The sequence below is a fragment of the Otolemur garnettii genome, unplaced genomic scaffold (genome assembly GCF_000181295.1).
Source record: "Otolemur garnettii isolate 467f Iridium unplaced genomic scaffold, OtoGar3 scaffold00109, whole genome shotgun sequence".
Lineage (NCBI taxonomy): Eukaryota > Metazoa > Chordata > Mammalia > Primates > Galagidae > Otolemur > Otolemur garnettii.
The window spans coordinates 4,020,243-4,037,440 of record NW_003852504.1 but is presented as its reverse complement, the minus strand read 5'-3'; the positions used below and the strand labels follow the sequence as shown (position 1 = coordinate 4,037,440).

Genomic DNA, 17,198 nt, shown 5'->3' with positions numbered 1-17,198 from the left:
TGTCTCTGTAGCTTGTAGATGGCTGTCTTCTCCCCGTGCCTTCCCTCTGTACATGTTTGTGTCCTGATCTCTTCTTATAAGGATACCACTCAGATTGCATTAGGATTCACCCTAATGACCTCATTTCAACTTAATTACCTCCTTAGAGACCCTATTTCCATATATAGTCCTATTCTTAGTTATAGGGTTAGGACGTCAATGTTTGAATTTTAAAGGACAAAATTCACCCATTACAACCCTTATGAAAGGAAATCTAGAAATAGCTATCAAGATCACAAATTCATTAGCCTTGGCAGTGACTTCTGGAAATCTCTCTTTCAGATATACTTCCATGTTTGTGAAATGACATATGTAAGAGTATATTTATTTCAGCCTTGTTGAGGCTGTAAAGTTAATTTCAGACTGATTGAGTGAACTGTGGATCATCTACACAGTGTAAAATTTTGCAGCTGTAAAAAGAAATGGAAAAAGCTCTCCACACACAGCCTGAGGGAAATCTCCATGATATATGAAGAAAAGGAAGGCACAAACACGGTGTCCAAGCATGCTGCCTACATAGGATACATACATTTGTATTTGCATGCATAGTATTTGCATAAGCAAACACTGAGGCTAAACAAGTACAGCAAAGCGTGGTGAATAAAACTGGTTACTGATAGTATAACGGGAATTCAGAATAGAGGGAGCGTGAGTGAAAATGAAGCTTTCCATATGTTCCTTTTTAAAGCTTTCATTTCTAGATTTTGTAAGTTCAGAATCATTAAAATGATCTGTATCGTATATATTATATATATCTGTATGTATGTAATATATGTCTTTCTTTGTCGTGGATGATCTGTTCATGTACTTCTACATCTTCCTTTTAAAATAGTGGTTTATTTTCTTATTTATTTCTAGAAACTCTGTACTAATTAGGGAAATTAATCCCTTGTCTGTGATAGGAGTTACAAATATCTCCATTTATCTTTTGACTTTGCTTATGAGAACTGTGTGTACATATATGTAACGTATATGATCTATATATATAAAGCTTCCTAACTCAGCCATGAAATTTCTAGTACCATATCATCCTGACTTTATCATTTTACTTTCGAGAATGGCTATTCTCCATTTATCAAGTCTTTATATAGGGTTTTCGAATTGTGCCCCATGAAATAAAACCCCAGGGATTGTGAATGCTTTCTTTCTTTGTATTTTTCTTTAAAAGCAGGCACTGGCTTTAAGAAGACTAGAGAAAGTCCAGTTGGATTCAATGTTGACCAAATAGGAGAATGCCCAGATGCTATTGATCTCCAGTGCTCTCTCGACTGCACAAACGCCCTTGGGTGTGCATCACTTCAAGCAAACGGAAGTGTGTCCCGCTGAGAGTGGGGATGCCTGGCTGGGGGTGGGGGGACCTGAGTGCACCACATCCAGCTGGGAGTGAAATTCCTGGAGAAAGCCCCCTTCCTGTCGCAGCACCCACAGCACTCTGAGCCTGCTTGCAGCCCAACGGCCTCGCTGAGAATGCTCCATTTAAAAGTGCAGTTTTTGGATGATTCCCAGAAGATTTTTGTGGTTGATGTAAGTGGAAATCACATTGCTATTCTTCCTTTATTATTCATTCAATAATGGTCATTTGTGGACAGCCCATTAGCTGGCGATGTTATGTCTTCTTTAGGACTGAAGGAAAATTGTGGGTTTTAGCTTTGGAAAAGAAATCGGTATTTAATATTACAATGTAGCTTATGTTTGCCCATTAACCTTTCTTCTAGAACAGGTTCTCAAGGGAAAAGAAGAGCAAATTTTAAAGATATGCTAACTATTTGTAACAAGGCAAAGCAGCAATAACTTAGTGATCCTACCCAAGAAGGTGTTCTTGTTCAGTGAAATTATTTGTCTGTAAGTTTCACCCCATGAACATTTGTAGGAAGAAAATTGTGGATCTGAGAGAAAGGAGAGGGGGAAACTACTTTCCTTTTTCGAAGAAAAACGTATGGGTTATGGGGGATAGAATTATGCATTTGTAATGAGAACTTCAGGAAGTAATGACAAGTATAAGAGAGAAAAATAGGATAAGAGACTATTTAGTTTGATTTAGTACTTATAGTTCAGGGTTCTTAATATAATTCCCAGCTACAAGATGATTGCATACAATTATACCTCATCTCTTCAAGAAAGAACAAATGTATTAAGCACATTATTGGGTACTCATATTCTGGCATCTTACAATATGTACATTTTGATGTCAGGATCTATGTGTGAGCATTTTGAAATGTTTTACGTTTTTATTGGAACCCAAAGTGCTATTTGCTCTGATGTTCACATTAGCTACTAACAAGAAACAAATAGTTTATTTTCCTTGAAATTCATACAAAATGTTGGTTGTTTTCTTTATACACAAACTGACAACTACTGTAGCTCCGTCACAATGTTGGGTGTGTGGGTGGTACATTTTTCCAATGAGTATTTCATTTTTATTTGAATCATGTGCTTTGGGGGTGATGATTTCATGGCTTCAGCTGCTGTTTTGCTGTCTCTTCCTTTCAGTTTTTGTGCAAAAGGCATTTCTAGGTCCACGGACCTGAATGATTTGTTTTTGTAGCAAATAGCTTCCATTAGAGGTATGAGACATTTCCTATTCTTTCTTGGAATCATATTTAAGGGGTGGAAAATGTCTTTTGAACAGTTTATCCATTTGCAGGCTGGTGGTGTATGCTCACAGTGCTGCGGTACCTGAATTAGTGAGCTGGATATTCAAAAGACACTGCTTTAGGCTAAGATTTTAATAGATATTTCAAGCAACTCAAAGAGAAATCTTTGACAAAAACTGACAGAAGAGTTTTCTGAATGTGCAGTCTAATTCAGACCCAATTAAATGGGGGGAGGGGTGTGTGTGAGGCACAGTCCGGTGGGTACACAAAATTTACCATCTAAAGAGCCAATTCCAGCAACTTGAAGCCAGCCAGATTTGGCTTCAACTCAGATTGTATCTTTCCAGCTGCAACACATTGTGTTCCTGAGAAAGATAATGGGAGAGATTTGATACCCAGCAATTCGGGTGTCAAAGCATCTGATCCCTTTTGCTCTGGGGAAGGCTGCTCTGTAAGTAGCAATTGTGCTGTTATCCACAGTGGCAGTAGCACTAGCTGCAGTACCATAAGCATGTTTGTCCTGAAGAGACATAACCTTAAGTTAGTATCCAGTCATCCAACTGTATCTTCTCTAACAATAGTAGACCGATGACAATGATGATGATGGTAGCAGCAGTAGTGAGTCACTGTGGAGATAGCACTAACATTTACAAAAATTCACATCCATTAATTCAATTGATTCCCCCATCCCACCCTCTGGGTGAAGGTAGAGAAATGATCTTTTCCCATTTTGCAAATTAAGAGATGGGGGCTCAAGGAACTTAAGTGACTTGTGCAGGATCACACAGTATCTAAGTACGGAGCTGTGACATCCAATCCAGAACTCTCATTACACTTCCATGTACAACTGTAACCAGCAGTCACCTGCTGTCACCTGACAGCAGTCTTCTGCTCCTAAAATACTGCTCATGCACATTACTTATTTTCTGTTGCCCTCAGAGGACATAGAATTTGGCATATGGTGAGGTTTTGATGACTTTTGGGAACCAGTTAGTAGATCCTTCTTTCCTTACCCAAGGATGAGGAGCTATATGGGACAGTGATCTCTACAGATCAGGGAGACCACAGCATGAATCTTTTCATTGATTCAAGCATTTAAAACACAACCTAAAGCATGCCCTCTTTTGTTAGTACTAACATCCTAAACAGGGCTAAGAAATGCCTGGAACCATAATGAAGAGAACATATTTGTAGCTGAAGAAAGCCACATGAAGGAACTTTTGATATCACATGTTACTGAAGTCTCAAGAGGTATGGATCATCCCTGGGGAAAATTATCCTTCAAGAAGAAATTCAAGAGAATAATTGGTTGCATGGGAGAAAAGAGTGGACTCTTGGGCATTGGTGTTGATTTTATAGAAAGTACAATGGTAGCAATATAAAAAGGACATGTGATCAGATAGAACAGTGGTTCTCAACCTGTGGGTCGCGGCATTATGAAGGTTGAGAACCCCTGAGATAGAACAACATCAGCCAGGGAAGGCTGTACTCCCTCCACCCACTAATATCTTGGTGAATTGGCCAGAATCCAGGATGTTTCTGAGACCTATGGATTCAGAAGCTAGATTTGTCAGTATCCCAGAAGAATAGATGTTAGAAACTGACATTTAACATCAAAATGCCAGTTAACATCAAAATACAGTGGGATTGGGGATACTGAGGTCCTCTCATCAGTCACACAGGATGCCAAATTATTCAGAAAACTCAGATCTGGAGGAATTAGACATATGATCCTAATATCTGATGGTTTGATAGTGCAGCCATCTCCACAAGGGCTCTGTCACTGAGACGTTTTAGTCACCCATTCATTAATTTAGTCATTTAGGTAACAAATTTATTATTGAGGACCTGATATATCATAGGCCCCATTCTGGGAACAGTAGACTCTACTGTATTGGTAGGTAAAGTTCCTGGAAAAGGGCACACTCTGACTTGAGCAGTGCTGGCTGGAACTACCGATTTTGGCTTCAGCGATTTCCTTTTTTTCTCATCGTATGATTAATGAACCCCTTTGTGATTGTTCTACTTTGTCTTTAACTTGTGAATACCTTCAGTTAGATTACTGGGAAGTGTGGCTGGCCCCAGAGTAATCTCTTTGGGTTTTATTTTTTAATTTTGTATTACATCATAAACACACAGATTCTGAGGAATCACTTTTGTTATGAGGTTTCTTTGCATATTTGTGCGCTGAGGTACTGCCTGTTGAATTTATAGATGAAAACTATGAAAATATTAGTCAATCTTTTGTGAATTTCCAGGAGTGCAGGATAGGTATGGAACTTCAGAACTGCTAGAATGTGCCTACTATAGTCCAACAAAGAAAATAAATTTAGTGAAAATCTCATCTTGTTTTTCAAGTCTTCATAGTAATTTTATAAAACTGATCATTGTCAAATATCAGCATCATCCCTAGTACTGATCTTCTCAGGGACATCATATCTTTAGAATGGGGTGGGTGGGGAACTTGTGGTTTTAAGGACCATTTATAGTTTGGTCAGTAGTGAAATACATAAACTCTCCCCTCACTTCACAAGGCAAGTTCTTCCAACTTCAATGAGATGGAATTGCTCTGGTGTAATAAAATGTACCTAGATTTGGGGCTACAAAACTGCACCACTTTCATTGTGTAATCATGGGCCAGCGATTTATCCCCTTAACTCACTGAGTTGTGAGGAGTAATATAAGATAATGTATATTTGAAGTCTGATAAACCAGCTTAAATTTGACTATGCCACTGACAATCTGTGTGGCTTTGGGCAAGTTACTTAGCCTACCTGTCAACTCTTAAAAACCCAGAATTGGGGTGTCAGGAAAAAACTTCCCCCCAAATAAACCATTAGCATTGCTGAGTATTAGGCTGGGTTAATCCTAGCACCCTGGGAGGCTGAGGCGGGTGGATTGCTTGAGCTCAGGAGTTCTGAGATCAGCCTGAGCCAGAGGGAAACCCCCACCTCTAAAAATAGCCAGGCATTGTGTAGGGTACCTGTAGTCCCAGCTACTTAGGAGGCTGAGGCAAGAGGATCACTTGAGCCTCAGAGTTTTAGGTTGCTATGAGCTATGATGCCACACACTCTACCAAGGGTGACAAAAGTAAAACTCTGTCTCAAAAAAAAAAAAAAAAGAAAGAAAAGAAAATGAAGTTGCTGAGTTGGAGTTAAAAAGATGAAAAGTGGGAGCTAGGCTGTGTGGGGAAGTTATGGTAATGATAAAGGAAAGAAAAGGAAAGAGTGTGGGGTGAGGGGACACTTCCCCTTTCCCCTGAAAGTTTCCTGAAAGATCAACTCACAATAAAGGCAGATTAATAAGAGGAAGAAGTTTATTTACCATGCACATGGGGAGAATCACAAAGTCATTAGCCAATATCCCAGTGGGATCCACATATTTTTATACTCTTCTTTTAGAGGGCAGAGGGAGATGAGGAATATAGGTGATTCTGTTTAGGGACAATAAACTTTCTACAGAGGATGAATGGGGGGGGGACCCAACAGATTGATTTGTAAATGAATCTCTTTGCAAATTAAACTACCCAGAGAAACAGGTATTATATTTTAAATGATTTGGTCTGGTTGTGTTCTTGTTTTTCTTTCCTGCAACATAGTGAGATAAGGGGAAGGAAAGGGAAGTCAATTGTTCTTTTGACAGTCAGTCAGGTTATGTAGATAGAGGGAAATCCCCTTCCAAAGGCCTGTTGATCTCTAAGGACCTTTATTTAAAATACTCTTTATACCAAGGAGTCACATTTTAGGGTAAAATTTCCTGAGCTCCTTCAAGAATGAAGGCTAATGTGCCAAGGGGTACGTAGTCCTTTCATAGAACAAAAAGAAAGCCAATCTGAGTGAAGAGCCGCATGGGGAAAGGGATATGGGGAGTGGCTAAAAAGCAAAGCCAAAGAAGTGGGTCTGCAGCTAGATCACTCAGGCAGTGTATCCTATATATGAAGAAGTGTGATCTTAATCCTGGAGGTGATAGAGAACTACTAACGGGTTTAAACCCTAGAAGTAGGGACATTATCATCTGACTATGTATTCATTGATTCATCCAATATTTAATGAAATAATGGTTCTAAGTGCTGGAGGTGCCAGGTAGAAACTGGATACATGGTAACCGCATCAAGTTTAGTAGATCCAATTTTAGGTGGTCAAACTTTGTTCTAACACATATACCCAAACATCAATATTGTAGCCTAATGGAAGTCTAAACTTAGTTAATGATAAAGACAGGCAGGAAGGATGAATAAAAGAAATGCTAATGGGATAGAATTTCTAGAACCAATTGACGCTATGCTTTTGGATATGGGAGACGAGTGAGGTAGAATCTACATGACCTTATGCTTCTGGTTTAGGTGACCTCATTCCCCAGAATAGGGAACAGAATAGGAGAAGGAAGTAGAGGGGGAACAATGATCAGTTTCGTTTCGGATTCATAGATGGGATTATGGAAAGAGAAACACATCTGGAGCTGGACAGACCTGAATTCTAGTTCCACCTCCAAAAAATTTTAAGGTGTGGGATTTCAGGGGGGTCACTTCCCCTCTTTGAGCCTGTTCCTCATGAGGTCATTGTGAAGATAAATGGGATAGCAAAGGTAAAGTTCCTAACACAAAGTGCGTACTTGAAGTTTGTTATTTCCCATCTGCTTGGCTTACAGACCTCTTTATTTTTATGCTTTTCAAACCAACACAGAACAGTCTTTCACCTTCAACTTGGAGTTTCTTTTGATAACGCTTGAGTTTGCAACCCACCTCCCAGGCAACAGAGCTATGCTCCCCTAGGTCAGCACTTCCTCTGGGGCTTCTGGGGTTTATTTATCCTGCCTTTCTGCACAGTTTGGCCTCTGCTTAGTCAGCAGCCCCAGGGGATTTGCTCTTCCCCCAGGAGTCATTAATCCTGGGAGGGTCCATAAGAACTGTCTAGAGTTACCTAAAATAATGTAGGGCTTCCTTTAAGGAAGCAGATGGAAATAGCCAAATCCTTTGCATTTGACTACATTCTGAATTACTCCACGGTCATTACTCATAATAATGCTGACACGGTTAATATAATGATAACAACATTACTGAATAACGATCATAAACAGAATTTATCTGCAAACTATGTTCTAGATATATTTTGCACGCAGTAGCCTACATAGTTCTCGCACAGAGCAAATAAGTGTCACTATCTAGGGTAGTTATATAACTTCTCTGTGCCTTGGATTTTCTCATCTATAAAATAGGGGTAATATTAGTACCTGCTCCATAGGCTTGTTACAAAGGTGAAATGAATCAGTATATGTTAAAAACTTAGAATGGTGCCAGTAAGTGCTATATAAGTAAGTGTTTGCTATACTGATGCTTCATGGAATTGGCTCGAATTATAGATGGTGAACACATATCCAGATACTGTTTCCAATCAGCAATATACCAAACTGATGAGGCCTGAAATAGTATGTTTATCTCTATTTTATAGGCATGTAAACTGAAGCACAGAAAGTTTGAATTATCTAAGATCATAGTGCTCTTTATGTTAGTGAGTGAGCTGAGGTTTAAGCCCCAGTCTGTCTAGCTTCAAAACCCCGTGTGGTCACTGGTTGATGGTAGGCTTCTGACTCAATGTGTTTGCTGTATGTGCAGTGAAGTCTCTTGGTCTTTCAGGACTTCATGATGTATCCTTTAGTCCCAAGAAGGCTGCCCTATATGAGGTGCTTGAAGGACATTTACTGATAGCCCGACCAACAGAATGAGCAGATCAGCTCCCCACCACTTTGTGCCTGTATAAAGAACACCAAGTGAGGGAGCTTCTATATCCAGGCAGAAAAGTCATCCTGGAACCATACCATCTCAGCCTAGCCAATGTTGGCTGTCTCTTTGCCAGGGACTTATTTGTCATTATAAGGGGTCCGTGCTACTGAGTGAATGCCTTTGATTCAGAAAATACACCCATCTGAAAAAGAAAGTGCTTGTGCTTTGTCTGGCCCCAGGCCAGGCTGAGTAGTGGGCCAACTATGGTTTGGTGCCCCACATCTTTAGCTGTCACCTGAATGTCAGGTTGCCATCATTTTAGAGCTCAGAGGAGAAGGCAGGACTCCAGGCTTCCCACTCCCACCCCTGCCTGGCCCTTTCTTTTCCCATCCCCACAGCTGAATCCAAATACAAGAACTTTTGAGGTGCTGGGGAAGGGATTGGGGAACTGGCTTTTGAGCTAGGTTGGTGGTGTTTGGGTGTTTATTCAAGTCTGCACTCGTGGCAATCTCTGTGAAAAGTTTCAGTTAGTGGGGGCCTTGCCACCCCTTTCCCTTTCATCACAGTGCAGGACCTGCCTGCTCCCAGGTACTGGGAAGACTAACTTCCCTCTGAATTCTATACAAGTTTCTGTGTCTCTTAAATGGCTGGTTACTCTGCATTTATATCATTGTTTGACCTGTCCAATCACAAATATATTACACTAATAAGACCTTAGCCTTAACTTGTACTTGAAGACAATGAAGTTGTCAATTGCAGTTTTGAAAGTGACAAATTCTTACAGCTGGAACTCACTGAGCTAAGTCCAAATTCTTGTGGTCAAAGGCTATGGCCTGAGGGGTGAAATCACCTGGGAGGTGGTTGGACTGGCCCTGCCATTTCCTAAAAGAACCTCAAACCTGCCAGCCCAGCAGCACAGAGCTGCTAGCTTTGGTGATACTAGATGACACTAAGTGGCTTTGTGCCAGACTGTCAGAACTGGAAAAACATTCGGTGAGACCAGTTCTGCTGCTGAGAGATCCACCCGTAACTGTTCATTTGCACCCCGGGAGGTAGTGCCAAGTTGGCCAATTTGGTGCTAGGGCAAGGCACCATTGGAGATCTGCTAAAGGCTGCAAAGCTCAAGAAGAATGGAAGGTGACAGGCGTTTAGAGAAGCCCTTCTCTGGAGGCCGTGGAACTCTCTGATGTATAGCATCTCTGATTCTAAACACAGCTGCAGTGCAAAAGCTACAATTATTACCCCCACAAAATCTAATTCCAGCCCCCTTTTCTCTCTTCTCTCTCTTGCTCTCTACCCACATCTTCTTTCTCTTCTGAGTCCAAGGTGTGGGGCCAGGAAGGGGAGGTATGTCTGGGTGAGCTGACCCCAGGCCCTGGAAGCACTTAGGCATGGCTCCTTACCACTAATCACAGAGCTTAGCTGTCTTGAACAAGAGGTCCTTTGTCTTTTGAAATTCCTTTTAAGATGATGAAATTCACCTTTCAACAGACTTAGACAAAGGTTCTCCAGAACTTCACACTCCAATCTTTTAAGTGATTGCCAGAGATTCTGTCACAAAGTTATTGTCAATTGCCTTTAATGTCATGAGATATCATTTCCTGACCTAACCAGGTGCCAGGAATTGCCACTTACACTAGCCCACATGATCATTACTTAATAAGTTTGTCTACAGGGTATGATTATGTGCCTTCATTCATTCATCACTCTAACAAGGTTTCATGTAGCAATAACATACATAAATGGGACTTAGTTAAACAAAAACTTCTGCACAGCCAAGGAAATAGTCAACAGAGCAAATAGACAAGCTACCAAATGAGAGAAAATATTTACAAGCTATATATTTGATAAAGGGCTAATAACCAGAATGTACAAAGAACTCAGGCAATCAGCAAGGAAAAAATCAACTCCATTTAAAAGTAGGCTAAAGACATGAACATAAGCTTTTCAAAAGAAGACAAATTGACAACAAACATGAAAAATACTCAATGCCAATAATCATCAGGGAAAGGCAAATTAAAATCACAATGAATAATACCTTACCCCAGTTAGAATGGCCTTTACTAAAAAGTCCAAAAACTATACATATGCCATTGGTGGGACTGCAAATTAGTAAAACCCCTATGCAAAATAGTAAGGAGATTCTGCAAAGAACTACAAGTAGACTTACCATTTGATCTAGCAGTCCCACTACTGGGTATTTACCCAGAGTAAAGAAAGTCATTTTATCACTGCACTCGAATGTTCATTGCAGCACAGTTCACAATTGTAAACATGTAGAATTAATCCAGGGTCCATCAATTAATGAGTGGGTGAACAAAATGTGGTGTATGCTATGGAATATTACTCGGCCATGAAAAAGTATAACTTAAGGGGGGAGGCCAGGGGGAGGTAGGGTATTTGGTGGAACCTCACCTAATGTGCATAATGCAATGGTACATTACAAAACTATTAAGAAAAGGGTATAATTATCTTACCACAACAAATAAATAAGCAAGGTGATGGATGTGTTAATCAGTTCAATGTAAGCATTTCACATTGTATATCAAATCAGTGCACTGTACCCCATAAATGCATTAATGTACACAGTTATGATTTAATAAAGAAAAAAAGATGACTTAAGGCCTTTTGCAACAATTCAGATGGAATTGGAGACCATTATATAGGTGAAGTAGCCAAAGAATGGAAACACCAACACCACATGTATTCACTATTAACTTGGAACTAACTGATGAGCACACATGTACATAAAGAGAAGCAAAACTCAATGGGAATCAAGCAGAGGGGAGGGGGAAGAGTGGAGTGGGACAATACCTCCTAATGGTTGCAATGAACACCATCTGGGTGATATGTACACTTATTACACTGACTCAAGCATTACAAAAGCAATCTATGTAATCAAAACATTTGTACTCTGTAATACTTTTGAAATACAGAGGAAATTCTCACGAGCCCTCCCTACTTCTAAACTGTGTCTACTGTTGAGGATGCAAAGAATAAATAGGAAATAGTGCACAACCTCAAAGACCTCATAGGCTAGAAGAATGATAAATGTAAACAGTTACAAACATTACACTGTGATATATATGTGATATATGAGGTCAGAGAATTAAGGTAGTGAACTCATCATAGAAAAAGTGCTGCATACCTCATTGCTGAATATTACTACAGTCACCAGATGGCCAAGGGGAGTACTTCAAAGGTGACTGATAGTAGTGACACTCAGCAATGAGGTAGATAGCACTTTTTCTAGGATACGTTCATGAACTTAATTGTCCAAACTCATATACATTTTATTTTATTTTATTTTAGAGACAGGGTCTTGCTCTGTCACCCAGGCTGGAGTGCAGTGGCACAATCATTGCCCACTGCAACCTTGAAGTCCTATATTCAAGTGATCCTCCCACCTCATCCTCCCAAGTAGCTGAGCCTATACGCACATACCACCATAGCCAGCTAATTTTTTTTATTAGACAGGGTCTTGAGATATTGCCCAGGGTCATCTCAAACTCCTGGCCTCAAGCATTCCTTCCGCCTCAAGCATTCCTTCCACCTCAAGCTCCCAAAGTGCTGGGATTACAGGCATGAGCCACCAGCTGGCCCACAGTGTGATGTATACAAATAACAGTGGCAAGGATAGGTTTTTTCTGGCACAACAGAAGAGGGGCACCCATGAAGTATGGGCGTGGAAAAGATGGTCAAGCAGGGCTTTCCAAGGGAGTTGACTTCTAAGCTGAGTTCTGAATGGCCAGTATTAATTATTTAGGTATGTGTCAGGGCATTGGGGGAAGTGGAGGCACAGAGTTGGCCTGTTGAGTAGTACAACTTGATTGGATCTTAAAACTGAGCACAGAGGGTGCTGAGAGAGTGGTGAGTGACTGAGAACTCTGAGAACTGAAACAGGAAAGAAAAGCTGTAGCCAGGGTGGCACCCGTGGCTCAAAGGAGTAGAGCGCCAGCCCCATGTGCCAGAGGTGGCAGGTTCAAATCCATCCCCGGCCAAAAACTGCAAAAAGAAAAAAGAAAAGCTGGAGCCAAGTCATAAAAGATTTTTCATATGAAGAAATGAAGTTTCAGCAAGGTTAAATATGAGCTCAAGTTCATACAGCTGCAAGTATGTATTTGAGTCAGGAATGAAAAGTAGATGTGCTGACTCCAGAGCCCCAACTCTCTCCCCTTTAGCCTTCTGCCTCCAGAATTCTGACAGCCAGTTTGGGTCCATGTAATCCTTTCACTGCTTTACCAAGCAAGGAAAATCACTGTCATGAATCCTCCCCACAATTTGTATTCATAGTTCCATCTTTAAAATTTTGCACAAAAATTAGACATTTTAGTATTTAATCAAAACTCAAAAATAAGACAGATAAGCAAGAATGCAGTCTGAATTCAATTTCTAGAAGAATGTAGCTGAAGGAAATGTGTCCTTAACACAAATGTTAAGACTGTGTGTACAGATGTCTGTACACTTATCATTCACCTTAGTTCTGTTTGCAATAGCTAAATGGAGGAAACAACTCACACATCCAACAGGTGGCTTCTTATATACAAGAGGAGTTAATGATGAGATTCGTAATATAATGCTAAGTATTTTTTTAAGTTGACCAAAGAGTATTATATCATATTCATTGAGAATTACCAGGAAATTTTACTCTTTAATCCTTAGATTGACTGTCTTTTGATAGGTGGCACTTTACTTCCTTTTGCTTTTCTGTTTTTTATTTCCTGATCTTTAAATGAGCACATATTGCTTTTTGAATGGGCCTAAAAATAAATTTCATTTTTAAAACACAGCTCCAATAGTAAGTATGTGACGTAAGGCATATGTTCATTAGCTTGATTTAGCCATTCTGCCATCTACATATATTTCCAAATGACATGTTGGATATGATAAATATATATAATTGCCCATTAAAATAATAAATAATATTAAATTAAAAGTGATGTCTGTATAACGTCCATTTCTTGCATGAGAATACAGGGTTCCTCTTATAGTGTCAGGGCCAGATTCTCTAAGCTGTTAATGGCCACACTATATGATGTGGAAGTTCCAGGCATCTCACCCAAAATATCATTATCCATAACCCATAATTACCACTCAATTCTTTTCCAACTTAAATAGTAATGATAGTAGCTAACATGCATAATATATCAAGGGAAGGTTTACTATGTGCCAGGCACTTGCATAAGTATTTTACCTGCATTAGCTCATTGACATCCTTCATGAAATAGGCACTATCAATACTTCCATTTGATAAACAAACTGGAAAGAGAGGTGAAGTACCTTGTCTAAAGTCACATAATAGATAGTAAGAGGCAGAAACAGGATTTGAACTGGGCAGTCGGAGTAAAAGCCCACGCACTTGACCACTTCATCCACATTTTAAGGCTTGTCCTGAAGAGCCACCAGGGTACTGTGGACTTACCTTAGCATTTCATACCCTAAATAGGTCTTGTGTGTGTTGGGAGTGCTGGTGTGGAAACTGGGGTCTGCAGTTGCCAGGAAAAACTGACTTGGGCAAAGCAGGCCTACAAGTGTTCTCTGAGAGTTTTCATGGGACAAATGGGCAATGTAAATGGGTCAGAGATTTAGACAAGGTAGGAAAGATATGTGGCATCTGAGGAATAGATGAGGTCAAAAGGAAAGGTCATTCTTCGGTATTCAGTGGATGGGGTTGTGAGTCCAAAAGCAATCTGCGAGTTCTGTTAATTTTGTGAAGGCAAGGAATGGCTGTTGAATAGTCCGTCCTTAACCTGAAACATACTAGATGCTCAGTAAATTTGTTGAATAAACAAAGGAATTCTGTTCTTAATCTTGGCTGCTGGGCAGCCAATCCCTACTCCAATGAGTTAGCTGAAAAAATACTAGTTAGCTGATAAAATATTCTAGGAAGCCAAGTTTTCAGTCAGGAAGGAGATGGCAAAACATTTCATGTATTACAGCAACAAAATTTCCCTGGACCTGCCCTGCATGGATGTGAAACTGTGTGATCACAGTAAGCCCTCGCTGACTGTCTGAAATGAGGTTGCCAGAAATAGCCCCACCCCAGACTCCCTCAAAGGACAACAAAGGAGAGATCATCTCTACTAATAATCTACAAAGGTTTCTCAGGTCTCTCTCTGTGGAAACCATTGTGAACATGTTGGTTCATTTCTGCATTTGGAGGAATGTAGATTGGAGCCTCTTAAGTGGGGAAAAGCAAATGTCAAATTCAACATTCAGAAGAGAGGGAATATCTTTGGTTTTGATTTATAAATAGCAATGAGTCAGCTTCACCAGATCCTTCTGCACAAATTATTCCACCTAAGTAATTAAAGGAGAAAGGTATTGGAAAAGGTTTCATTGGGAGTTTGCAACTAATTTTAAGACACAAAGATTCGTATCTCCTGGGACCCAGTTTCCCACTAAAGATTGCTAATCAGTTACAAATCCTGCCGCTGCTCCCTTCCCAGGTTCCCTACGATTCTACAGTTTGCAAGTTAAACCATGCTTTCTCTTTCTTTCTTGTACATTAGAATTTTAGATGTGTACTATTTAAAAGAAATACATGTATTAAAAATGTTCTGGGCTTGGCTGTGCTTGTACCTGGGCACAATTTGAGAGTTCCAGGCAACTGTTTTACGTTGCACAACCTAAAAATAGAGCTGCCATATTGAAATAGTCGAGGAAGGTGGATGGCAGAAGTGCCCAAATCTGGGGCCAGCCCCAGACTACAACAGACAGAGAAGAATCTGCAACCACTGGGCTTTGGTTTATAGAGTCCAGATCACTCACATGTATGAATTAGCACTCAGGACTTGGATGAGTACAGGCTAGTGTAGGCTAAAAGGAAAGAGACACAAAGCTGCAAGCAGGCCTAGGAGTTAAGTTATTATACTGCTGAGACACAGGTTCAGAAAAGCTTTGGGAGTCACTTGCTGCGTGCACAACACATGTGGCAATAAGTCAAGAGGAGTGCAGACTAAAGCGGAATGTAACCACCTGCCATTGTGGGTCCAAGTTAGTACTGTGCAGCAGGAACCCAAGTGAACAGACTAGGTGAACAAGGGTTGGGAACTCAGATGTCTGGGTAGGAAAGAAGGAGTGGCTCGGCGCCTGTGGCTCAAGTGGCTAAGGCGCCAGCCACATACACCTAAGGTGACGGGTTCAAATCCAGCCCGGGCCTGCCAAACAACAATGACAGCTACAACCAAAAAATAGCCAGGCGTTGTGGCGGGTGCCTGTGGTCCCAGCTACTTGGGAGGCAGAGGCAGGAGACTCACTTGAGCCCAGGTGTTGGAGGTTGCTGTGAGCTGTGATGGCACAGCACTCTACTCAGGGGGACAGCTTGAGGCTCTGTCTCAGAAAAAAAAAAAAGAAAGGAGGAGTGAAATAAGAGGCTCTAAGTGACTACTGGAGGGGGGCCCTTAAAGGGAGCCCCTTATAGGCTTTCTGCTTCAGGGTAGAACTGGCCCCTTAGTGTGGTCCACAGATGTTGACAAGAAAGCACAGCTGGCTAAGATGAGGCTGTTGAAAGGATGGAGAATGAGGCACCTCTGTGACTCATTCACAGGAGATTAGCTCAAGTGATAGCTCCGTGACCTCTCATTTAGCTAATCAGTTAGAAGCCCTTACAGGTTGTTGGGCTTTTTTTAATTTAAATTTTCACATCCAGCTTGAATAAACAATAGAACCTAAGTCCATTATGAATAGGTTGGAAAATTCTAGTAAGTAAATGGAGAAAATAAAATTCAAGTATAACCTCACCACCCCAGATTGTAACATCTTGGTGTAGATTTTATACATTGAAACAACGCTTTCTTATGCGTTCCTAAGCTCCATGTGTGCCTCCCCATTCCACTTAGTTTGGAATAGTTTCCTGAATATATTCAAAAAGATTTTATGGAGAGTCAACACAGCTTCTCCACAGTAGCCCTAAGACGCTGGGTTCTGTGGTGGCCTCTTATTAAGTAGACATTTTTAAAGGCATTATTCCTTAATAACTTCTTTACAGGGTTTCCGTGAAATTCACAACCTGTCAGAACAGCATGGCTTCCCACCTACCCACAGCCCTGCTGAGCGACATAGCACTCTTTCTAAATGGAGTAAAGCTGATTTTAGGAACGAAAATTGGTGCAAGTAAGGAAAGCAAGCTAGAGATATTAAAGTAATAATCAGCAGAAGGAGAGAAAAGTGAGTCGACAATACATCCAAATGTGAGAAGAGATAATAAATTTAGGGGGAAACAGTGAAGATGAAAGGAAGGAGTGAATCAAAAAAAACAACTTTTAGCTGTTTATCTCTTATCCTTCATATGCCTAGATATTAGATTTCTATTTACATTTAAGGACAGCCTGGTGTAATGAAATAAGCCCATTACCGGAGGCCAGAAGACTTGGATTCCGATCCCAGATCTTCTATTAGCCTGATGAAAGACCCTAGGCAAGTCTCTTACCTTCTTTGGATCGAAATCTTTCCCACATGAGGGGCTCGGAATACATGACATCACTGATCCCTGTTTTGTCCTCTGTGTCTCATATTGCTAGACACATACAGAATAAATTTCAACATTAAAAGAAAATTCCAACTACCACTTAGAATCTGGTTGTGCATTATGCATACCACATGGATTTAGTGCTAAAGCATTACGTGGAAACAAACAATTATAATTGTTTTAATTACCCAGAGCAGTTAGTAATTTCTACAAGACTTGGGAGCACTGTCTTAAGAATGCTATTATTACACTGTCACTTTTCAACAGTCTTTTCAATATAGGCATGATAATTTCAATGTCCTAGAAGTGGGGGCAAGATTGTTGTTAGGGTAGAAATCTTGTAGATTGTTTCCTTTTTTTTTTTTTTTTTTTTTTA

General features: G+C 40.4%; 1 protein-coding gene across 2 annotated transcripts in view; it reads left to right on the top strand.

The window, feature by feature from the left end:
* The first annotated feature begins 1,311 nt into the window (after positions 1 to 1,311).
* FRMD7 (FERM domain containing 7) overlaps positions 1,312 to 17,198 on the top strand; it is a 59,269-nt gene continuing 43,382 nt past the window's right edge. The window contains exon 1 of one of the 2 annotated variants that reach the window (XM_003796951.1): positions 1,312 to 1,563. In XM_003796951.1, the coding sequence (XP_003796999.1) occupies positions 1,507 to 1,563 (57 nt within the window). In that variant the 5' untranslated portion in view covers positions 1,312 to 1,506. The remainder of the gene's footprint in view (positions 1,564 to 17,198) is intronic. The other variant, XM_012809636.1, reaches the window with a different exon arrangement.